The sequence below is a fragment of the Epinephelus moara genome, chromosome 24, assembly GCF_006386435.1.
Source record: "Epinephelus moara isolate mb chromosome 24, YSFRI_EMoa_1.0, whole genome shotgun sequence".
Classification (NCBI taxonomy): Eukaryota; Metazoa; Chordata; class Actinopteri; order Perciformes; family Serranidae; genus Epinephelus; species Epinephelus moara.
Window position 1 is genome coordinate 49386455 of NC_065529.1, and position 19328 is coordinate 49405782.

The 19328-nt window shown below is 43.5% G+C and overlaps 1 protein-coding gene across 4 annotated transcripts in view; it reads right to left on the reverse strand.

Annotated features, from left to right (window-relative positions):
- ssuh2.1 (ssu-2 homolog, tandem duplicate 1) overlaps positions 1 to 18569 on the reverse strand; it is a 23712-nt gene extending 5143 nt beyond the window's left edge. The window contains exons 1-8 of one of the 4 annotated variants that reach the window (XM_050037711.1): positions 18454 to 18569; positions 6560 to 6655; positions 6376 to 6457; positions 6116 to 6245; positions 3067 to 3127; positions 2499 to 2623; positions 2309 to 2371; positions 1332 to 1441 (exon numbers count right to left, since the gene is read on the reverse strand). In XM_050037711.1, coding sequence (XP_049893668.1) covers positions 1332 to 1441; positions 2309 to 2371; positions 2499 to 2623; positions 3067 to 3127; positions 6116 to 6245; positions 6376 to 6457; positions 6560 to 6655; positions 18454 to 18478 — 692 coding nt within the window. In that variant the 5' untranslated portion in view covers positions 18479 to 18569. Of the gene's footprint in view, positions 1 to 1331; positions 1442 to 1502; positions 1583 to 2308; positions 2372 to 2498; positions 2624 to 3066; positions 3128 to 6115; positions 6246 to 6375; positions 6461 to 6559; positions 6656 to 18453 lie in introns of all 4 variants that reach the window. The other 3 variants (XM_050037713.1, XM_050037710.1, XM_050037712.1) reach the window with 3 other exon arrangements.
- Between the last annotated feature and the right edge of the window lie 759 nt (positions 18570 to 19328).

The window sequence follows — 19328 nt, forward strand, 5'->3', positions numbered from 1 at the left end:
ACATAATCACGGAAACTGTCAGTGTGTCATTCTGTCAGTCAGTCATTCTGTCTGTCCCACGTTTTTCTACTCACTGACGTGGTCAATCTATGTGAAACTGCACATAGGCACTGAGGACTGGCATAGGTAGAAGGTGACAAAGCTACCAGTGGGTATGGACTAGTTAAAAATAAATAAATAAATTCAATAAAATAGAATTGCAAAAAAATGTCAAGCCGCGAGCGTCAGGTAGGTTTACGTTACCAAAGATTTAAGACAAAATCACTTGACGACACTGAGTCCTGTGTGTGCACGGCGAGAGAGGAGAGGGAGAGACGCTGTGCTGCTGCCAGAGGAGCCGCTGAATGATTCCCTCTGAGCGGTGAGTCGCTAAAAGAGTCTGAGAAGTCCGGGGCTGTTCATAAAACATTCAGGACGCCACAGTTTATTCTGCACCACTGAAGCTGCTCCTCTTTTTGGAACCACTGCGAAGTTGGTAATAACTTCACTTTCAGCCATGCTTGTTGTGGGTAACAGCATGACATCAATATGTCAACAAGTGGAAATATTGCGAGAATCACATGATATTACAAATTAAACCAGTATTATCCTGAACAAGATGATATGGCACATCCCTTGTGGTCACTTCAGGCCAAGCCCCTCGGAACAGCACCAGGCTTGGAAGCACAGTTTTGTTGTGGAAAATCAACATAATTACAATGTCTAGGTCCATCATGTGATGCCATGGGGCCATAAAGACTTTTTCCCAATGACTTGGGAACGTGGATAGACTTTTGTGAGCATCCCAACCCCGGTGAAATACCACATGTCACTATTGGAATTTGATCCATTTGGTCCAATTACATTTCAAAAGTCGAGAAGAGCCACACAATTAAATTATTTCATCCCCATTCAAGTTAGCAGAGAGCTAAACTTTGCTCTTTGAGCCCCACGATGCAGAAGATCAGGGTAATTTTATACCCAAGAAGTTGAACCCTTTTGGCTTCATGAGCGGGGGTTCGCCTCCAAAAAGCCAAGATGGCGAATGTCAAAATGACGTCATGGTGGCTACATCCACTTCTTTTATACAGTCTATGGAGGGAAACATGATTCCTCGCATCAGTCATTCACATATCTTCCTCACATCTTGGCACAGAAGAGACAGGAAGACGGAGGAGATGCATTTATCAAACAGACCGTCAATAAATGCCTGGGTCACTGGCGTGGAATGTTCACATGTTTGCTGCACAATGTGTAAGTTGTAAATCAGAGCAAGACTCCACTCTACCCTACCAGCTCTCATCCCATGGCTACGACTCTATTCGTCAGCGTTCTCGGGTCTCCTCTCTCACCTCTTACGGCCTCTCCCGCTACAAGATGTACAACGTGTCTTCCCGGAGGAGCGCTTGTGATTCCCGGGGTGCCTCCTGTACCCTGAGCCATGGCAGCTAAAGCAACGCTTCTGCAAGACGGACAAGGAAATTCAGACAGAGAGACAGGAAAGAAAGCAAACAGAGTCCCACCTCCTGCGACCTCGGCCATGACAGGAGGAGCAGGGCTTGTTCCTGGAACGACCGTGACCGTGGCAGAACGTACAGCGCTTCTGTGAAAAGGGGATGAGGAGTTAAGTATGTAGTAAGTGTCTACCAGGAAGTGTGACCTAACAAAGGTGGCATTATTTTCACATTATCATAAAACCATGCTGTTTCTGCAGGCACAGTCTGTGACTACTGCCTAAAGCTACAGTGGGGTACAGTAGGTCTTGTCCTGTTTTTACCATCTGTTGAAGGATCATGCCTGCAAGAAAAAAATGTTTTTTACAACTATATCTGATGCAAACTACACTGTAAAATGATCTACTGCTGATAAAATATCATATGACACAAAGCTACGACTGTACACCAATGGTCACTGTAGAACTTTGTACATTTTTTGAAACACTGTCAGTGAGTTTTAGGGCTGAAACAATTAGTTGATTAGTCGTTGGTGGGTGCAGATTGTTTGTTTACGTTAATGGACTCCATTTCTAAGCTAACGTTAGCTAGTGCTGCATACTGTTGGCACTGTAGATGAGCTGAGGAGAGGCAAGGCACTCAAGAGTGCACCTAATGTGACGTCCTTTGGATTTTCCCAGTGAATTTGTCTTGAGTCCCTCACATAGAAATCACTCCACAGGCTGTTACAGGCAACCAAGAAAAGTCGGAGAAGGTCTCATTCTTTTAGTCATGTTACAACACATTCTTCATCAGTGATAAAAAATGATTAATACATGTAAAAAGATGCATACAGAACCTTTAAGTAAATCCCAATTATAAAGAAGAGATCTCACCTGGCCTCTTCCATGGCAGTTACCACAGCGAGTTCTTCCACAGCCGTTGCATTTGTGACACGGCTAAAACACACACACACACACACACACACACACACACACACACACACACACACAGAAACATTGCACATTGCTTTGATACAAAGAATAAAAAAGTACAACAATCAGCAAAACAGGAAAAGAGCTGTACCTTCACAAAGGACGAGTGTGGCACGCGGACCTTCTCCACCCTGTCTGTGTATCTCTGAGGCATCGTAACAGGAATGTCCCAGGGTGGAGGGCTCATACCGTACTGAGGACCATCAACCACCTGTCCTGTTTGACGCCAAAAAAGTGGGACGACATTTTCAGTGAAGAGTGGTACTGTTAACAGTGCTGATTAATCTAACTTTGGGTCTCTAACTGTGGGGCGGCCCCCCGTGGAGGGCACAGAGACACTGCAGGTGGGTCATCAGTGATCAGGGGAAAAATATGAAGTGGATTTAAGCTGAGTGGATATGATTTGTAAAGGTAGAGAGTTTGCTGATGCTGTCATGCTGACCTTTATTTCACTAAATTTCAACATAGATCATTTTTTATCAGTTGCTTCCCCGATTATTGTTAATGGCTTCTGAAGCAGGACATGACAGAAAAAGTCTGAGAACCACTGATCTAAACTAAAACAAATACTGTCTGGTGAGAATGACAGCTGATCTTGTCATCCATGAAAACAGCAAGTTTTGTAAGTAATTTGTTAGTTCAGAGTTTTCAAGTTTTACCATTGTAGGATTCAAACTGCCAGGCGCTGGTTCTGGTCTCAGTGTAGGTCTCCAGTCGATACTGCAGAAGGAAAATAATCAGAAAACACTGGATGAATGGGAGCATGTGTCATGCACTACGCAGTGGTGAAAAGAAGAACTTAAACTCCTTAAAAATCCTGTGTTTGCTGATCTCCCTGAGAGCTGAGGCAGACTCTGGAGAGGTGTGTTTTATTTCAGTATATAAACACTCTGTACTAATTGTCTGTGGTTTGCATTTGAATGGCACCTAGACATTTAAAAACATCAGTTATGCCTCGTGGCAGCATCAAGGCTGGAGTACAAAGCCGATGCAGAAGTGCCAAAAACTACAGTTCCTCTAATGGTCACTTGAGGCTGACTCAAGAGCGAGTCAACTCTCATGTTGAAATGCCCAAATTTACAGGACAAATAAACATGTTTACAGCCTGGTGCAGAAACGGTTTTGGTTTCTACAGATAATTTCCCTGTGAGTGACAACCATACAGGGGGTCAATTCTTAGATAACTCATCTGTTTAAATGTTATTAAGGCTTATAGTTTTACATAATTAAGGGTGCGGCCGCTTTGAGTGACAGGTAGATGCCATCTGTTGACAAGATGCTTACCACGGTGACAATGTTGGTTAGGTAACCTGTTGTGTAGTATGTGTTTTTTGGTGTATGCTTAATTTCTTCTGAACAATTATTGTAAGGCAGCAAAACTTGTGCAGCTCCTGAGTCCAAGACAAATTTCCCTACAGGGACAATTAAGTATATCTTATCGTAACGTAACCATGGCGTAACCCTAGAATCAAAGAGTATGGGCGTAGCTGTAGCTGTCGCTACTCCAGCGTGTTTTCAGTTCATGAAAGTTAATTGTAATGTTTTGGTCGCCTAAAAAAGTCTTGCTCAGCTTTTGATTGTACTAAAAAACCCTCTGAGGAGTCGGATATTCTGTTTTTCCAGTAATTATTTTTGTTTTAATGCTTTTTAGCTTGTTTTTCACAAGCAAAAATTAGCATTAGCATTATCACCATTGACCATAGCTGTAAATGCACCATACTAACCTAGCTATCAGCTAGCATGAGGGTTAGCTCCACCATCTCGTCCAAAAAGGGTTATTTCTGGCTCAAAATATCCGAGATGACGATGGCCAAAATACCAAACTCGAAGCTTCAAAACAGGAGTCCACAAACCAATGGATGATGTTACGGTGGCTGTCCATCAGTTCTCCAGGTCATGATTTGAATCAGAGGATAATGTACAAAGTGCAGAGTTCACAGGACTACACACTGTGGTGAGGTTTGCCATCACTACAGCTGGAGCTACAGAAGAAAGACACCTAACTCTGGCTCTAAAGGCCCTGACACACCAAGCCGACGGTCGGCCATCGACCAAAGTCGGGCCGTCGGTGAGCGTCTGTCAGCCTAGTTTTTGCGGTGTGTCCTGCACCATCGGCACTTCGGCGTTGACGTCAGCGGCTTTTCAGCCAATTGAGCATGTTGAATCGGTGAGAGAGATCACCCTGATTGGCTGTTCAGGTTTTATTTCCTCGCCCCTGTAGTAAGTGAATCTGCCTGTAGTGAAACCGGGGCTAACCGGTGCTTCCTCCTCAGGCTCCACTTCACTCAGCTGCCCCACAGACCCGCTGCTTCTTCACACTTTAACCTGAATAACAAACCGGAGCTAGCTGGGAGCAGCTAGCTGGGAGCGGCTAGCGGAGCGTTAGCCGCAGCATGACCGGAGGGAAGCACAGCCATTTAGCCTCCGCTAGTCTCTGAGCTAGCCCCGGCTCTCCGTTTGGATCCGACCGGAGCACCGAGCCCTGGTTTGTTATTCAGGTTAAAGTGGGAAGAAGCAGCGGGTTTATCGGGCAGCTGAGTGAAGTGGAGCCTGAGGAGGAAACACCGGGACCGTCTGGATGTAATAGTCCGTGGAGGTGCTGCGGTGCTCGGCTGCACAGATAGGAAACCCCTCGGCTGACAGGATGTACCACTCTCTCACTCCGCTCTCTCTCACACAGGCGCAGAACGTACGTGCTACTTGGCCGTCGGATGTAGTCCATGTAGTGGGTTCAAATGCAACTGACACAGGGTGACGTGAGGTGACGCAACAGCTGGCTTTCATCACCGCTAGTTCTTTGATGTTGGTTTGGTATGTCCGCACCATAAAACAAAGTGTTCAAAGGCCCCCTCAAACAAAGAATCCCCAAAATTTGCATGTCAACATTTTGCAAAGCACTAGTTGATACATGCACACTTTAGCCCCGTTTCGACGTACAGTTCAGTTCAAATGAAAAGATATTTTGCTGCCTCTCACAGCAGCTGTTGTCTGAGAAAAGTAATTTAATTCACTGGGCCGGCTGCCAGCAACTTTTAAGGTGGAACGCTTACTTGTAATTTTATGTGAATCCATCAACACACCTTTAATTTCAATATGACAACTTTGACCATTCCATTAGTTTTTATTGTCTCTCTTGATGACGATGACAGACACTTTTAGTAATGAGTGGATCTTCAAGCGCTTACAAATATATACTGATTACAACCAAATTATGTGAAGGTCATATATTCTAATCCTCAGTTGGAGAAAAAAAAAGTGTTGTAGTGCATCGTTCCTGTGGGCTACAGCAACACTAAACCCCTGAGCTTGCCTGAGAAGGACTAAATGCACAAAGCTGCTATTTTTAAATATCCCATGGAGAGAGACTCTCACTGCAGCCTGTTCTATTTTGTTGTGAAAATGTGGGCGTGCAGCCTCGTTCTGTGGACGATAAACCAGGTGCAGACTTCCATCTGTGTCACCGCTGATGAGGAAATACAGCAAGTGCTGGACGGAGCAGTGAGTGACAACAACCCCGCCCACATTTAAGAGGACTGTCTGAACAGACCGAGGGTCTAGGTACCATGTCTGAAGGCTTACTGCTGGTTCCAAAGGGACTGGACTGAAACTGTTTGGTGGAAACAAGGCTTAATATGTCATGTTGGTCCAGGTTTGATATCACATAAGTAACATTTTTATCTATCCATTTTGAAAGATCTGTGCTCCTACCCTGTACACAGTGATGGGTTTGAGCTCTTTGAAGGTGAGGTTCCTGGCAGGTTTGGAGCTGTACCTCCATTTTGATTCCACAAATTTGAGCAGCGCGTCTCTGGCCACATCCTCCGATACCGTTGGAACCCTGGGGGAGCAAACACACACAGCTGTGTACATCTTTTAACCCATTATGCCTTCATATTTCTGTCTCACATGTTGAGAGGCCTTTCTAATTAAGATAAATCACAGAATCATCAGGAGAGTATCTTATTTACCTGACATCGGGAACTAAAGTGTTCTTGTCGAGTTCAGGCTGGGGGGTGTAGGCAGGGGGAGGTGGATACAATGGGTTGTCATCTACTGGACATGCACATTAACACAAAGAAAAAATGCAGATGAAGGTTGGGGTGTGTTAAAGGAAAAAAAACAAAAGAGAAGACAAGAGAACAGAAGACTGACCTCCTCCTTTGTGGCCCTGGTATCCATGTATGTCATCCAGCCAACCAGGAGGGGGAGCTGAAGGTCCCTCCTCTGGTATGTTTGGATCAAATGCACCTGAGAGGAAGAGGTGAGGAAGAGGTGAGGAAGAGGCTCTGTGTCTTAGTAAAATCAAACGCACCTCAGCATAATAGGCCTACTAACATTTCTCTATCGCGGTTTTTGATAAATGTTTTCTATTCTTTCCTTCACCAGGTGCGTTTCCATCCACCTGTGATCAACCTCAGGTCGATCTCAGACCTTCTTTCTGTCTCTTCACTGTTTCACTTATTTCTTTTAACATGTTTTGTCATAATCACAATGTAAATAATCTTTATTCTCCTCTGCAACATGTTTAAACGGGTGGACAGCATCTCTGTCGGGAAGGAAGGGCAGGAAGGCAGGAAACATTCTTTAGGAGAGGCTGTCAGGAAACTGGTTACAGAACAGACGAGATGCCTAGGACACAACAGGTTACACCAATGGTTCCAAACTGGTGGGTCATGGTCCAAAAGTGGGTCATGGGCCCATTCTGAATGGACCATAAGTGACTTGTGAACACGTCAAGTTTGTTAAAAAAAAAAAAACAATACATTTAATTTTGAAGCACAGTGAATTCCTGGCACAGAGCTCTCATTCTGAAGTGCTGTTTCCTGCTGTAGAGTGACTAATGGACAGCTACTGAACAGACACAGCAAACTAGCTCGACAACATGGTCAAACTCAAGTGCAACACGGAATATATTAAACTGTGTGGACCATCAGTACACATCAGAACACTAATTTACAAACTACAAGCTGCTCTGATTTATTACTCTCTTGTAACGTAAGAGAAACACATCATGATCTTCTCTGGATCACATGGGTAGATTAACCTATAGAGTACGTTGACATGGTTCTACAACCAGTCAGTCCACAGTAGTCCAGTTATCTCTTTGCCTTTATGCTCCTGTTACAGACCAGACAGTCATAAACAATCAACATATTAAACACACCATGTATTCTGATACCCATGCTACCACACTAGTATATAGTAAAAGATCAAATCTGAATGAAAGTCACATTTTAGAGAGGTTTCTATGAGTGTGTTTTTGCAAGATAAAGTGACCGTGACATTATTGAACAAAAGTGCACTGAGTTGTCGACCTGCTCTGAGCAGGTGGGAGGCGGACCATGCTCATTCCTGCCAACAAAATTCACTGGATAGGCATCACCACACCTTCTACCACACCTCTCACAGCGAGTCAAGATACCAAACCAGTGCAGTTGAGGGAATGACCTCAGTGCCTTCTAGGAATATTCCAGTTTGTAGATGTGACAACGCGCCAACAAGAAAATAGTCTCGACAGCTGTGAGAGCAGGTGGTATATAATAGATCACTTTCAGTTCCTCCACTCTCTGACAGTGCAGCAGCAGACCACCCCACCCATAGTATTGTCCAAACAACTGCAATACCAACAGTGCAAATACTATTTCCACCCACACCCTGGGGTGTGAGTTCACCTTTGTTTCTTTAAGGTTGCTCTTCAAAGGACCCATGTGACTTCTGTAAACAGAGCCTGCCTCAAAAGGCTCCACAGATGAACAGATCCCTCATGTAGTAACTTCAGTGTTTGTCTTCACTCTGGAACACATTACTGCTGCACACCACTTAAACAAAACTACTGATAACTGACAATGAGCCAGCATGGATTGGAAAACCAAAGGCCCTGATCACACAGAAAGCGTTTCAGCAGCTGGAGGTGGCTTTCTGTTATCGTTTTTAATGAGAATTAAGCTATTTGCTCGCTGTTTGTGAGTTGCTATGCACCATGCGTTTCTGCGTTCTAGGCGCCTGGTGTTTGTGCCTGAACTCCTCCAGCTAAATTAACTGCAACTCAGAGTGGAAATGCGGCCCACATCTTCGTGTTTTTCCCATTGTCCAACTGGATGATTTGAGAGGCGGGCCTTCTGTGGTGGTCATGACAACAAGTTTACAGTTTGTAAATTATGCGGGAGAAACTGGTGGTGCTCAGTCGCTCAGCAGGACCAACAGACTCCCCGTGGTTAGTATTCATTTTTTGTTATGCTAGGCCTGACGATAGGCAGCAGGTTGTCAAACTGGCCCTGAGTCATCCTTAAATATGCCTGAAAACGTCCATGATGGAGGAGAAGCTCCTGGACTAACTGGTGGTACTCCCCATGATCTCATGTACCCACACAGATCTCTTGCTTCCCTGTGTTTTGCAGGTTGCAAAATGCTTTCTTTGTGACTGGGGCATTAAAGTGCCACTGATGAAGTTATGACAGCCACTCAGCTGGCATGTTATGTCTCCATGACAACTGAGCAAACTCCATCAGCCCATGTGATACGTTTAAAAGTACCTGAAAAATTAAATTAGTGGACCTTGAGATGGGATTGTTTTCATTCATTCATTCATCTTCTAATCGCTTCATCCTCTTGAGGGTCGCGGGGGGGCTGGAGCCTATCCCAGCTGACACTGGGTGAGAGGCAGGGTTCACCCTGGACAGGTCACCAGACTATCACAGGGCTGACACATAGAGACAAACAACCATTCACACTCACATTCACAACTACGGACAATTTAGAGTCACCAATTAACCTAGTCCCCAATCTGCATGTCTTTGGACTGTGGGAGGAAGCCAGAGTGCCCGGAGAGAACCCACGCTGACACGGGGAGAACATGCAAACTCCACACAGAAGGGCTCCCACACCCGGGATCGAACTGGCAACCCTCTTGCTGTGAGGCGACAGTGCTAACCACCACACCACCGTGCTGCCCTATGGGATTGTTTTGTTAAAATAAAAAACTATAAATAAAAAACTAAAGATGAAACACACATACACGACAGAGATCATGTCACCAGTTCATACTGGTATTGCAGTGAACTGACTGGATGTTCTTCCAACATATTCATATCGCAGATGGAGTTCAGTCTGTGTGGTGAAAGGTGAAATGTGAGCCTCTCCAGTAAAACTGTCAGCACATGTTATAAACACAGGGCTGGACCACTCCTATAAATTCTTAACAATGTTGTTGTGCAAACAGCCACAAACTGTGAATGTGTAACTTTCCACTGACATAAGCTAGAAATCACGTACTTAAACTATTTTCCCTGTCAGACAGGTTTTACTGCGTTAAATGGCAACTTTATATTCAAAGTGATAAAAGTCAAAATTCAGTTTTAATATCAATCTTTTCATCTCAGTCCTGGAAAGAAAACCCTTAATCACATTTCCCAAAATACCTTTGATATAAGCCCTTAAATTAAAAATTATGTTCTCTAAATAGTAAATCGTGTTCTTAAAGTCGCAGTCAGCGATTCCAATCCATTACAATTTTTGTCAAATGCAGCAAATATCTACTCACAGTCGAATAATTCCAATACTGGTACCCTTAAAATGAAACCGATAACAACAGAGTACTTCATTTGATACCCATAATGTGAATGAAGTGGTGTGTAGTATAGCCATCACTTTTTAAACTGAAACTCTGTCCATACACCAGCATCAACTTCACCACACCACAGACTGGATGGGCTGTAGCTGCTGCAGGAGTGTGAAGGTGTCAGTTCCCAATACTCAGCCCTAATGCTCGTGCGCGGGACAGGGGAAAGGCCATGGCTGTATAAAGAGAGGGGCAGTGGGAGCTAGAGGGACATGGAGCGTCTGAAGGAGCACTGACAGGACGGCTGTATTTGTTTGGGTGCTGAGTTCAAATATCAAAAATCTTTCTCCAGAATCGCAGACTCCACCTTCAAAGGGAACGTTTGACATTTTGGGGAAATACGCTCGTTAGTTGAGTTAGTTGAGAGGATTAATTGTCACGTCTGTACCATAAGTTTGAAATGACCACCAGCAGTTGGCAACTTAGCTTGGCATAAGGACAGGAAACAGGTAGAAACAGCCAACCTGGTTGTGTCCACAGGTCAAAAAAATACTTCCAAGCACCTCTAAAGCTCAAAGTTTAACACACCATATATTCTTTACTTAATCTGCACAAAAATGGCATGTAAAACCACTGTTATACCGCAGGCTATGTGCCAACTATTTCTTGGCCAAGATCAATTGCAAGGCAGCCAGCAGAGACTAAAAATAGTTACTTGGAAGCATAATAAGTGTATGTCCGAAAATGTCCCAAACTACTTCTTTAAATAACTTAATTTGCCCAAATTTCCTGTAATTAGCAGCAGCATATTTATGTGAACATTCCCAGCATACTAATGTGAAGTTTTGACATAACCCACACACACATACACTTAATTATCAGCCTCAATTCACATTTGTATAGTTGATTAGAGCCCAACTGATACTGGAGTTTTGGGCTGACTTTTATTTTTGTTTTTAAGATTTATTTTTTTGGGGGCATTTTTTGCCTTTAATCGACAGGACAGTGAAGCGTGAAGGGGGGAGAGAGAGAGAGGGAGAGACATGCAGCAAAGGGCCGCAGGCTGGACTCGAACCCGGGCCTCTGCGGCAACAGCCTTGTACATGGGGCGCCTGCTCTACTGCTGATTCCAAAACCGATATTAGGGAGTAAAAATTCCAATACTGATATATTGGTCGATACTATATATACTTTATACAAAAACACAAGTGTTTTTGCAATCAATCACTTGTGACCGAGATGTATAATGGAGGCAGGAAATTTTACAGTTTAACAATAAACTGTACTGTCAAAAATGACATCAGTGCACTGAAACAGTTAACTTCAGTGGCGATTTAATGATAGAGCTCGTAAGTCACGCCTCTTCCGGTAGACCCCCATCAGACCCATCACACTTTCCCTCCACTTCTCATAATACTCACCGAAACCTTGTAACGCTGCTCTCGCCTACTGGCATGGACAACGCCGACCATCTCCCCACTGGCGTAGCTGAAACTTTCCACATGTCCAGACTTGTAGTGGTTTTTGCCACGCTTAAGGCTTTTGTCCTCTCCTTGGAAGAAGGCGGTGAAGTGTACCAGAGACACAGCCATGTTCCGAGTGCAAGTGGTGACATATATCATACGCGTCGAGAACAGCGCTCTCACACAAAACCTAATAGTATCAAACTTCTTCCCGCTAAATTGTAGCCTTCTTTGCACGAAAAAATATATTAAAAATTCACAAACAATATGTGAAATTCATGGCACAATTCAAACGGGACCAGAAAATAATTTTCATCTAGCCACTGAAATACATTATGAGAAATCGATTTTAAAGGTCCCATGTACCGTAAACGGAAACATGCAACTTACGAGCTCTATTATAAATAATCCCAAGTATCTTTTTCTGTATTACATTTTTAAAAAAAAAAAAAAAAAAGAAAAGTTTTCACATCAGTGCATACTGTGCAGCATATACGCTGATACTGATACATCTGTGATCGGCCAATATCGGCTGATTTTATCAGCCAACCGATATATGGGTCAGGCTCTAGAGCTGATAACTCCTGCAGCAGCAGCAGCAGTCTCATTTTTTTCTAAGATTATTTTTTGGGCTTTTTGCCTTTAATGCACAGGATAGTGTGAAATGGGGAGACAGAGAAAGTGGGGGGATGACATGCAGCAGAGGGTTGCAAGCCGGAGTCGAACTCGCGACCGCTGCACCGAGGAATCGCCTCTATACATGGGGCGCCGGCACTGTCCACTAAGCTACCAACGCCCCAGCAGTCTGATTTTAATAAAATGGGAATACATACATCACTGTATTTATTTGTAAGTGTATTTCACTGGTGTGTAACTGTAATATTAAACTTAAGTCAAGTTTTGACTCACTGCAGCTGGTCTGCAACATCAGCAAAATAAATCTACGAAAAATACCAAAGAATAAAATGTTTTCACACAACAGTGTAATATTACAAAAATATACACAATAGCGCCCTGATTGAGACACTTCCGAGGCACCATGTGGCTGTTTGGCGTGTGCGTCATGTTTTGGCCCAACAACGTCTACTCCTCAGAGTGTTTTTCATTAGCCCTGTTTTCTTCAAGCTCTGGCTGCCTGGCAGATAAAAATACAACAGAGTCAGTGTGCTTATGTCACGCTTTGCACAATACCTCTGGCTGAGGGATAAAAATATCAGCGAGAAGGTGTTTCCCTGAAAAGATCTGGGTTGAGATGGACGGAGTGTGAGAACAACATGAGGAGGAGGGAGGGAGACAGAGACTCATTAGGAGAGAGACAAGTGAAGAAAGAGAAAGCAGGAGGGAGGGGGGGAGGGCGAGGAGAAGGAATGTGAGTTAAAAAAAAAGGGGGAGAACAAAGCCGGCCTGATTACTGAGGCTTGGACTGGACAATGCATCTAAAATACTCCTGAAGAACTCTGCACAGCACTAAGAACATTGTTTATCAGTAAATTGAACCTGCCCAGTGATCGGACTGTTGAACTGAGCAGACACAAACACAATCTGAGATGTTTTTAGTTTTAAGATCCAGAATAAAATCCGTGGAATTCTGCAGAATGTTTTTCTTTGCTTGCCATGTGATAGACAATATTTATTAATATCTGCAGCGATGTCATCGAATTCTGCGGGTGCACATTCTGTGTGGAGGGCCGGGTAATATGACGTGGTGGCCTAAAGGCATGGGTGGATTATGAGACAATAGCCCCTTTTCCACCAACTTTTCCAGGAACTTTTATTACCAGGAATTTATTTACCTGGGAAAATAATTCCTGGTAATCTGTGTGGTTTGCGTTTCCACCACACCTCAAAGTTCTGGAAAATGTATTCAAATTAGCGTGATGACGTAGATGAATCGGCATGTGTCCTGTATTTGGCTCCGCCAGTTTGGCTCGTTACATGAGGCCCGTTTCCACCGCAGGAACTTCGGGGTAATTTTACGGGGCCGGGGCCGTTGGTGCGTGTCTCCACCGCAGGAACCACCCCCGAAGGACAAAGTTCCAGAACTTTTACACGGGCTAAACAAGTCCCTGCCTCGGAGTAGGTACTCAGAACGGCCCCGAAAGACTCCTGGCTGGGGGTTGGGGATTACTTGGTGCTGATTGGATATACTCAAGGCGGGATGTGACGTCAACAGAAAGCGACAAAATAGCCGGCATTTTTAAAACTCAGCAGACTTCTTCTCCTCTCATTCATAGCTTCCACCGCCATGTAAACGAAGAGACACGCCAGAAACCCAGCAACCACCTCAGCTCCTTCCATGTTAATTGTCTTTCTTATGTCTGCTTTCTTCTTCTTCTGCTTCGTACTTCTGCTTCTTCTTCTTTGTTGTTCTTCTTCTTTGTTTGTTTCTTTGCCGCGTCGCCCTGGTCAAAATGGTCGCACAACGATTACGTCACATCCAGAGCCCGGTAACTTTACAGGAACCTTCCTCCTACTCCGCCCTCTCAGTGGAGACACGGCGGTGGAGAGGGCCGAGCGAGAGGACGTTCCTGTAAAGTTCCTGCCCCCAAAATAGTACCAGGAACTTCTTCAGTGGAAACGGGCCGATGCTGGTGTAAAAGTCCACCTGGCAGGATGGGTCGTCAACGTGCATCTTTTTTTGTAGTTTTGTGTCTGTTTGGAGTCAATTTGTGTCAGTTTTTATTATTGTTTTACGTCTCTCTGTGGTCCTTTCATGGTCATTTTGAGTCCTGCCCTGGTCGGTACGTGTTCCTTTGAGTGACATTTTGCAGGTGAAGGCCATGGGGGCCCGACACTTTAGGCCTCTGGGCCTGTGTCTGACGTGCCCATCCATCCAGTCCTACAACAGCCCAGTCACCAGAAGAGAATGTTGGCATTGTACTACAAATACATAACATTTGCATGTTTCATATGCATCATATCAGTGTCTCTAAAGTGACGTAGTATATGAGCTGACTTTGTCACAGGGAGGTGGAGGGGATGGTGGATGGCGTGACACCAACACGCCTGTCAAACAGCAGACCACTGTTTGAGACACAACACACACAAAAAATCTGTTATTTTTAGCGAGGCATTGGTGCGTTTCCAGCAGCTTTTTAGGCATCACGCGTGGGTGTTTTTTAAGGACCTGTTGCTGTTTTTCCAGCGAGGATAGTGGTCCCTTTTACACTCCCATGATGAGGCAGTGTAAAATTGTCTATAAAGCACCGCAGGAATGAGTCCTAAAAACTGGAAATAAGTTAGCATTTTCACACTCCTGATTCCCACGTCTCAAAGTCATTGATTTTTGAATGGGTTTTTGGTTGGATGCCTGACATAAGGTCTGTGGTTAACACACGCTAAAGAGACTTTCATGTTTTGTTCTGTGACATCAAATACATCAAGTAGCCTAATACTCAACTCGTGAAATTTGGAGCCTTCATGGGTCTTAAAAAGGCAATTAAGTAGCTAAATGAGACTACAGAACATCATCACATCAGCTTTATAGCCTCATTGTTGCAGGGATCTTAAATCATGTGACCTCAATGTAGTTTGTTTATAGCTTAAAGTTAGCTTTTTACTTCTGGTGACTGCATTTCTGTTTCAAAAATCATAAAACAAGATGATCTCGCTGAACATAACGTGCAAGTAACAAACTGTTGTTTGCCGCAGAGATTATTCTGAAATTAAAATTAGGACAAGCAGCAGGACTAGATAGAGTCTTAAATGAGTACATTAAAAGCACTATATGTATATTCACGCCCCTATATGCCAAACTGTTCAACAAGATTTCAGACTCAGGTGTTATCCCTGTACACTGGGTGCTTGGTTTAATAATAATCCTATAATTCTGTCCTGAGGGAAACTCAGGCAGAATGTAGAAGGAGCTACTACACTATCGATCATATCTTCTTACTGAAACTAATTTGTTTTACTTTAAAAAGAAAAGATGTTATTTCATCATCTACAGACCCTTTTACTGTTCGTAAACAGTGTGACAGTTTTTTGGTGGGCGGGGCTTAGCTGGAGGCAAAACAGTTCTCCACAGACATTAGCTAGCGCTAGCTAACAAGTTCTGTTGGCTCGTTTGAGACAACGGAGGAAGATGATGTGAGTGGTGCGTTCAGAAACACTCATTCTGAGTGCGGGAGCGCACTCTGACACAAACTGGAGCGTTGATAAATTGGGAGCGCTGTCTGAATGTAGCGTTGGGTTATCCAGAGCAGCGCACTCTCAGAGTGGCAGAGCGCACTCTGGACACTCTGTCTGTGGAGACGGAGCAGCAGAGCGCCGAGCGGAGTGAATGTGTGATTAACTTAACCGTTGGTTCATTCATGTAGAAATATAACGCTGCGTTTCTTCCACCAACAGGGCTCTCATTTTAGTGTAGAGCGTCAGACTGAATTTACCAACGCACCATGTCAGGTCACTCACTCTCCGGGACCGCCAGTGTTACTTGAATAAGTAAACACTGACCAACGGGACCAGACTGGCCGACCCGTATGCTCTCACTCAGTGGATGGATGATGTCACAGGAAGCCAATCTTACAAAGGAGGACCACACTTGTTTGTTTTGCTATGGAAGCTAACGTTAGCTAATGTGCTAAAAAGTTAGCGTTCCAGAGAAATCCAATATTCCTCTTAATCCCTCCCCAGTTTCTGATGAGGTGGACATGATAACCCTTAATACACATAACCTTATTCATCCCTACAACAGGAAATACTTTTTCCCTAACCTGATATGAAGTGTGCGCTGCACATGTGAGCATTTTTGATGATGGCCTCCGTCCAGTCCTTTGGTCTTATCACATTTAACCATAGTTGTCTTTGTTTTTGTTGACGGGCAGTGGCGGCTGGTTTTGAGCCATGACTCCTTCTATTCTGGCTCCCAATAACACAACAAGACAAACACATTTTAACACTCCTATGGAGCCTACAGCCCTGTGGGGGAGAGGCAGGTTTTGCCTCCAGTTCAGTTAACATCATTGAAACGGCAGCCCTAGAAATGTCTATAGTACAGCATTTGATACAATCTGGAGGGATGCACTCTGGTACAAACTGTTTAAAGCAGGTATTAATGGCTAATTTTTAGATGTACTAAAGAATATGTACAAAAATATCAAATCATGCGTGTTTGTTGATGTACTACATCTGAGTTTAGCATCTCTTGCAGGAGTTTTACAGGGTGAAAACCTATCGCCATTGTTGTTTCCTCTGTTTATCAGTGACCTAGTAGATTACCTGCTACAGAATGGTTGCAAGCCCAAAGATAGATAGTTATATCCAGCTTCTGGTACTAATGTATGCAGATGATACAATTATTATGTCTACAACAAAAGAAGGTTTACAGAAAGCAGTAGATCATGTGTGTGATTTCTGTGAGAAATAGAAGTTAAATGTTAATAATGATAAAACTTAAGTCAGTTTTTTGAGCAGAAAAGCTGACAACCTTCCCGTGTAATCCATCTTCCGTCTTTGTTTTGTTTTCTCACAGTAAATGGTCGTTAAATCCTGACATGTTGAGGCAGAGGGTACTGTCTGTAGCTCTGGTTGAGGGTGAGAGGCTGTCAACAGATAAACAGAGATCTGTGTGGGTGCATGAGACCCTAAAAAAGAGGCTGGATCATGGGGAGTACCACCAGTTGGTCCAGGAGCTTCTCCTCCATCATGGACGTTTACAGGCATATTTTAGGATGACTCAGGGGCAGTTTGACAACCTGACAACCCGTCTAGGAAAGCCCAATCAGTCTTTTTTCAGCATTGGCAGTATAAAAACAAAATCGGGGAGTGCAGCAAAATGCCGCCTACCTACTTTTGTTTATACAGAATGTGCCTTTTTCGGGGCAATGGGGGGCGTGAGCAAGTAACAAAACGTGTAGCTCAGCGTGTGACGTAAACAGTGACGTGGGAGGGAAGCCGCGGCTGGTCAGTCCTTCGGCGATTCTCTCGTAAGTCGGCCCGTTCTTCACCGTCCCCGTCATCTGACGGTTAATGGCCTCTTCGTTTGCGAGGACAAGGAGGGCGCGCAATTCCTTGTCTCCCCAGTTGCTCATCTTTACAGTGTCTGTCAGGTTTGTGTTTCCCTCTTGCTACTAGCTGCTCGCTAATTCCTGCTATCAGCTGTTTCCTGTTTATCCACAGCCAGTGGCTCGCACGTGCGGCGTCATCAACAGCCCCTCCCACAAGTCTTCAACAGCCCCTCCCGTTGCGGAAGGCCACCTCGGTCTGTTTAAACTAAAAGGGTTCTGCCAATATGACTACCCTACGAGGTGGAAAATTGGGCACCTTGGATCAACTCGCCAATCTGGCTCTGTGTGTCAACATTCGCTGAAAATCTGGCAGTGTAAAAGGAGCTTATGACAAAAAGTCTGGCTTGCGGTTCTGGTCTGAACCCTCTGACATCACAAATTTGAGACCAACTTCTCTGGTTTCTGGCTTTGACAGAGTAGCTAATGTTAACAAATACTGAGTGAACTTTCTGAGACCATGGAAATAATATGTATAAATTCTGACTTTGTTCCCCTTTAATACCACAGCTAACTTACAGCTAACGTTGGTGAACAACAGCACGTCTTCAGGCTCACTGAGTAAAGGAATATATCTGAGGAATAACAGTGAAGTTCTTGTGCTTTGTACTTAAGGCACAATAAATAAAATCTATGATCGTATTATTATTTTTAAATCCAGTCTTGTTATCTTACTGGTGTTCACCTGTTAAACCAGTTAACCACAGAGTCTGGACACAACTGCGGTCCAAACAGTGAGACTACAAGTTGAGATCACCTGAGACAAACTGTCTTTAACCACAGTTTACACACTGACACGGTTAGAAACATGACGGCAGCTTGTACAGGACAAACTAGGTGGACTTTCTAACCCGGTTTAACCCTGTACCCTGTTAAATACCCGCTTATTAACCCCCCAGCACGGAGTGTACGGAGGGGCTCTACCAACTTCTGTCCCGCTGTGAACATTTAAAAAAAGCAGATAAACTTTCAGCGCCACATAAAACTTCATATATTATTATAAAGCATGTTTTTACTCACCGAGGTCTTCGTCTTGGTCGCTCATCTCTCCGCCGCTTTTTATCGATTGATGTGAATGAAGCTCAGAAACCTAAATGTGACAACAACCCGGACCGTGACAGCGCGAGACAGGCGCCACTTCCGGTGGAGGTTTTTAAAATAAAAGCCCAAAGGATAGGTTTCCATTTTTTAATTGTTTTCAAAATTCAAAAAAAAAAAATTTAAATTGTAAGTGAACAACAACTGAAAGAGCATTCATTGGCATAAAGAAAACGACTCTAACATAGCACCTTGATATTTATGATTTATTAGCATTATTTTATAATTATTATTATTATAAATATAATATTATTAAAATCACAGAGAAACAAAAATAATATAAATATATAAATTTAAGCAGAGCAAGTTATTATTAATAACAATAATAATAATAATAATAAACTTTATTTATATAACGCCTTTCAAAACACAGTTACAAAGTGCTGCACAATAAAACTAAACACACTAACACGCAAGAAGAGTAAAACACATATCATGTCATAAAATGTCATCTAGTAAGAGATAAAATAAGGAAGGCCAAAGCTAAAATCAAGATAATACAGGGGCTGTAAAATCAATGAGATAGCAAAAAAATAGACAGCTCAGATAAAGTCAGGATATGCTTTCCAATAAAAGTATGTTTTTAGGAGAGAGTTAAACGAAAATAAAGGAGAAAATATAACACATAAAATATGAAGCAAGTGATGTAAAGTAGTTACATAAATAGGCAGAATATAACAGGAGTGTGTTGCAGTAAAATGTGTATGCGTAACAAGAGTCAGGGGCGTCTCCAGGATTTGAGGACACTGGGTTTAGCCTCTGGAGAAAATATATTCCCACTGGATTAGATATTTTAT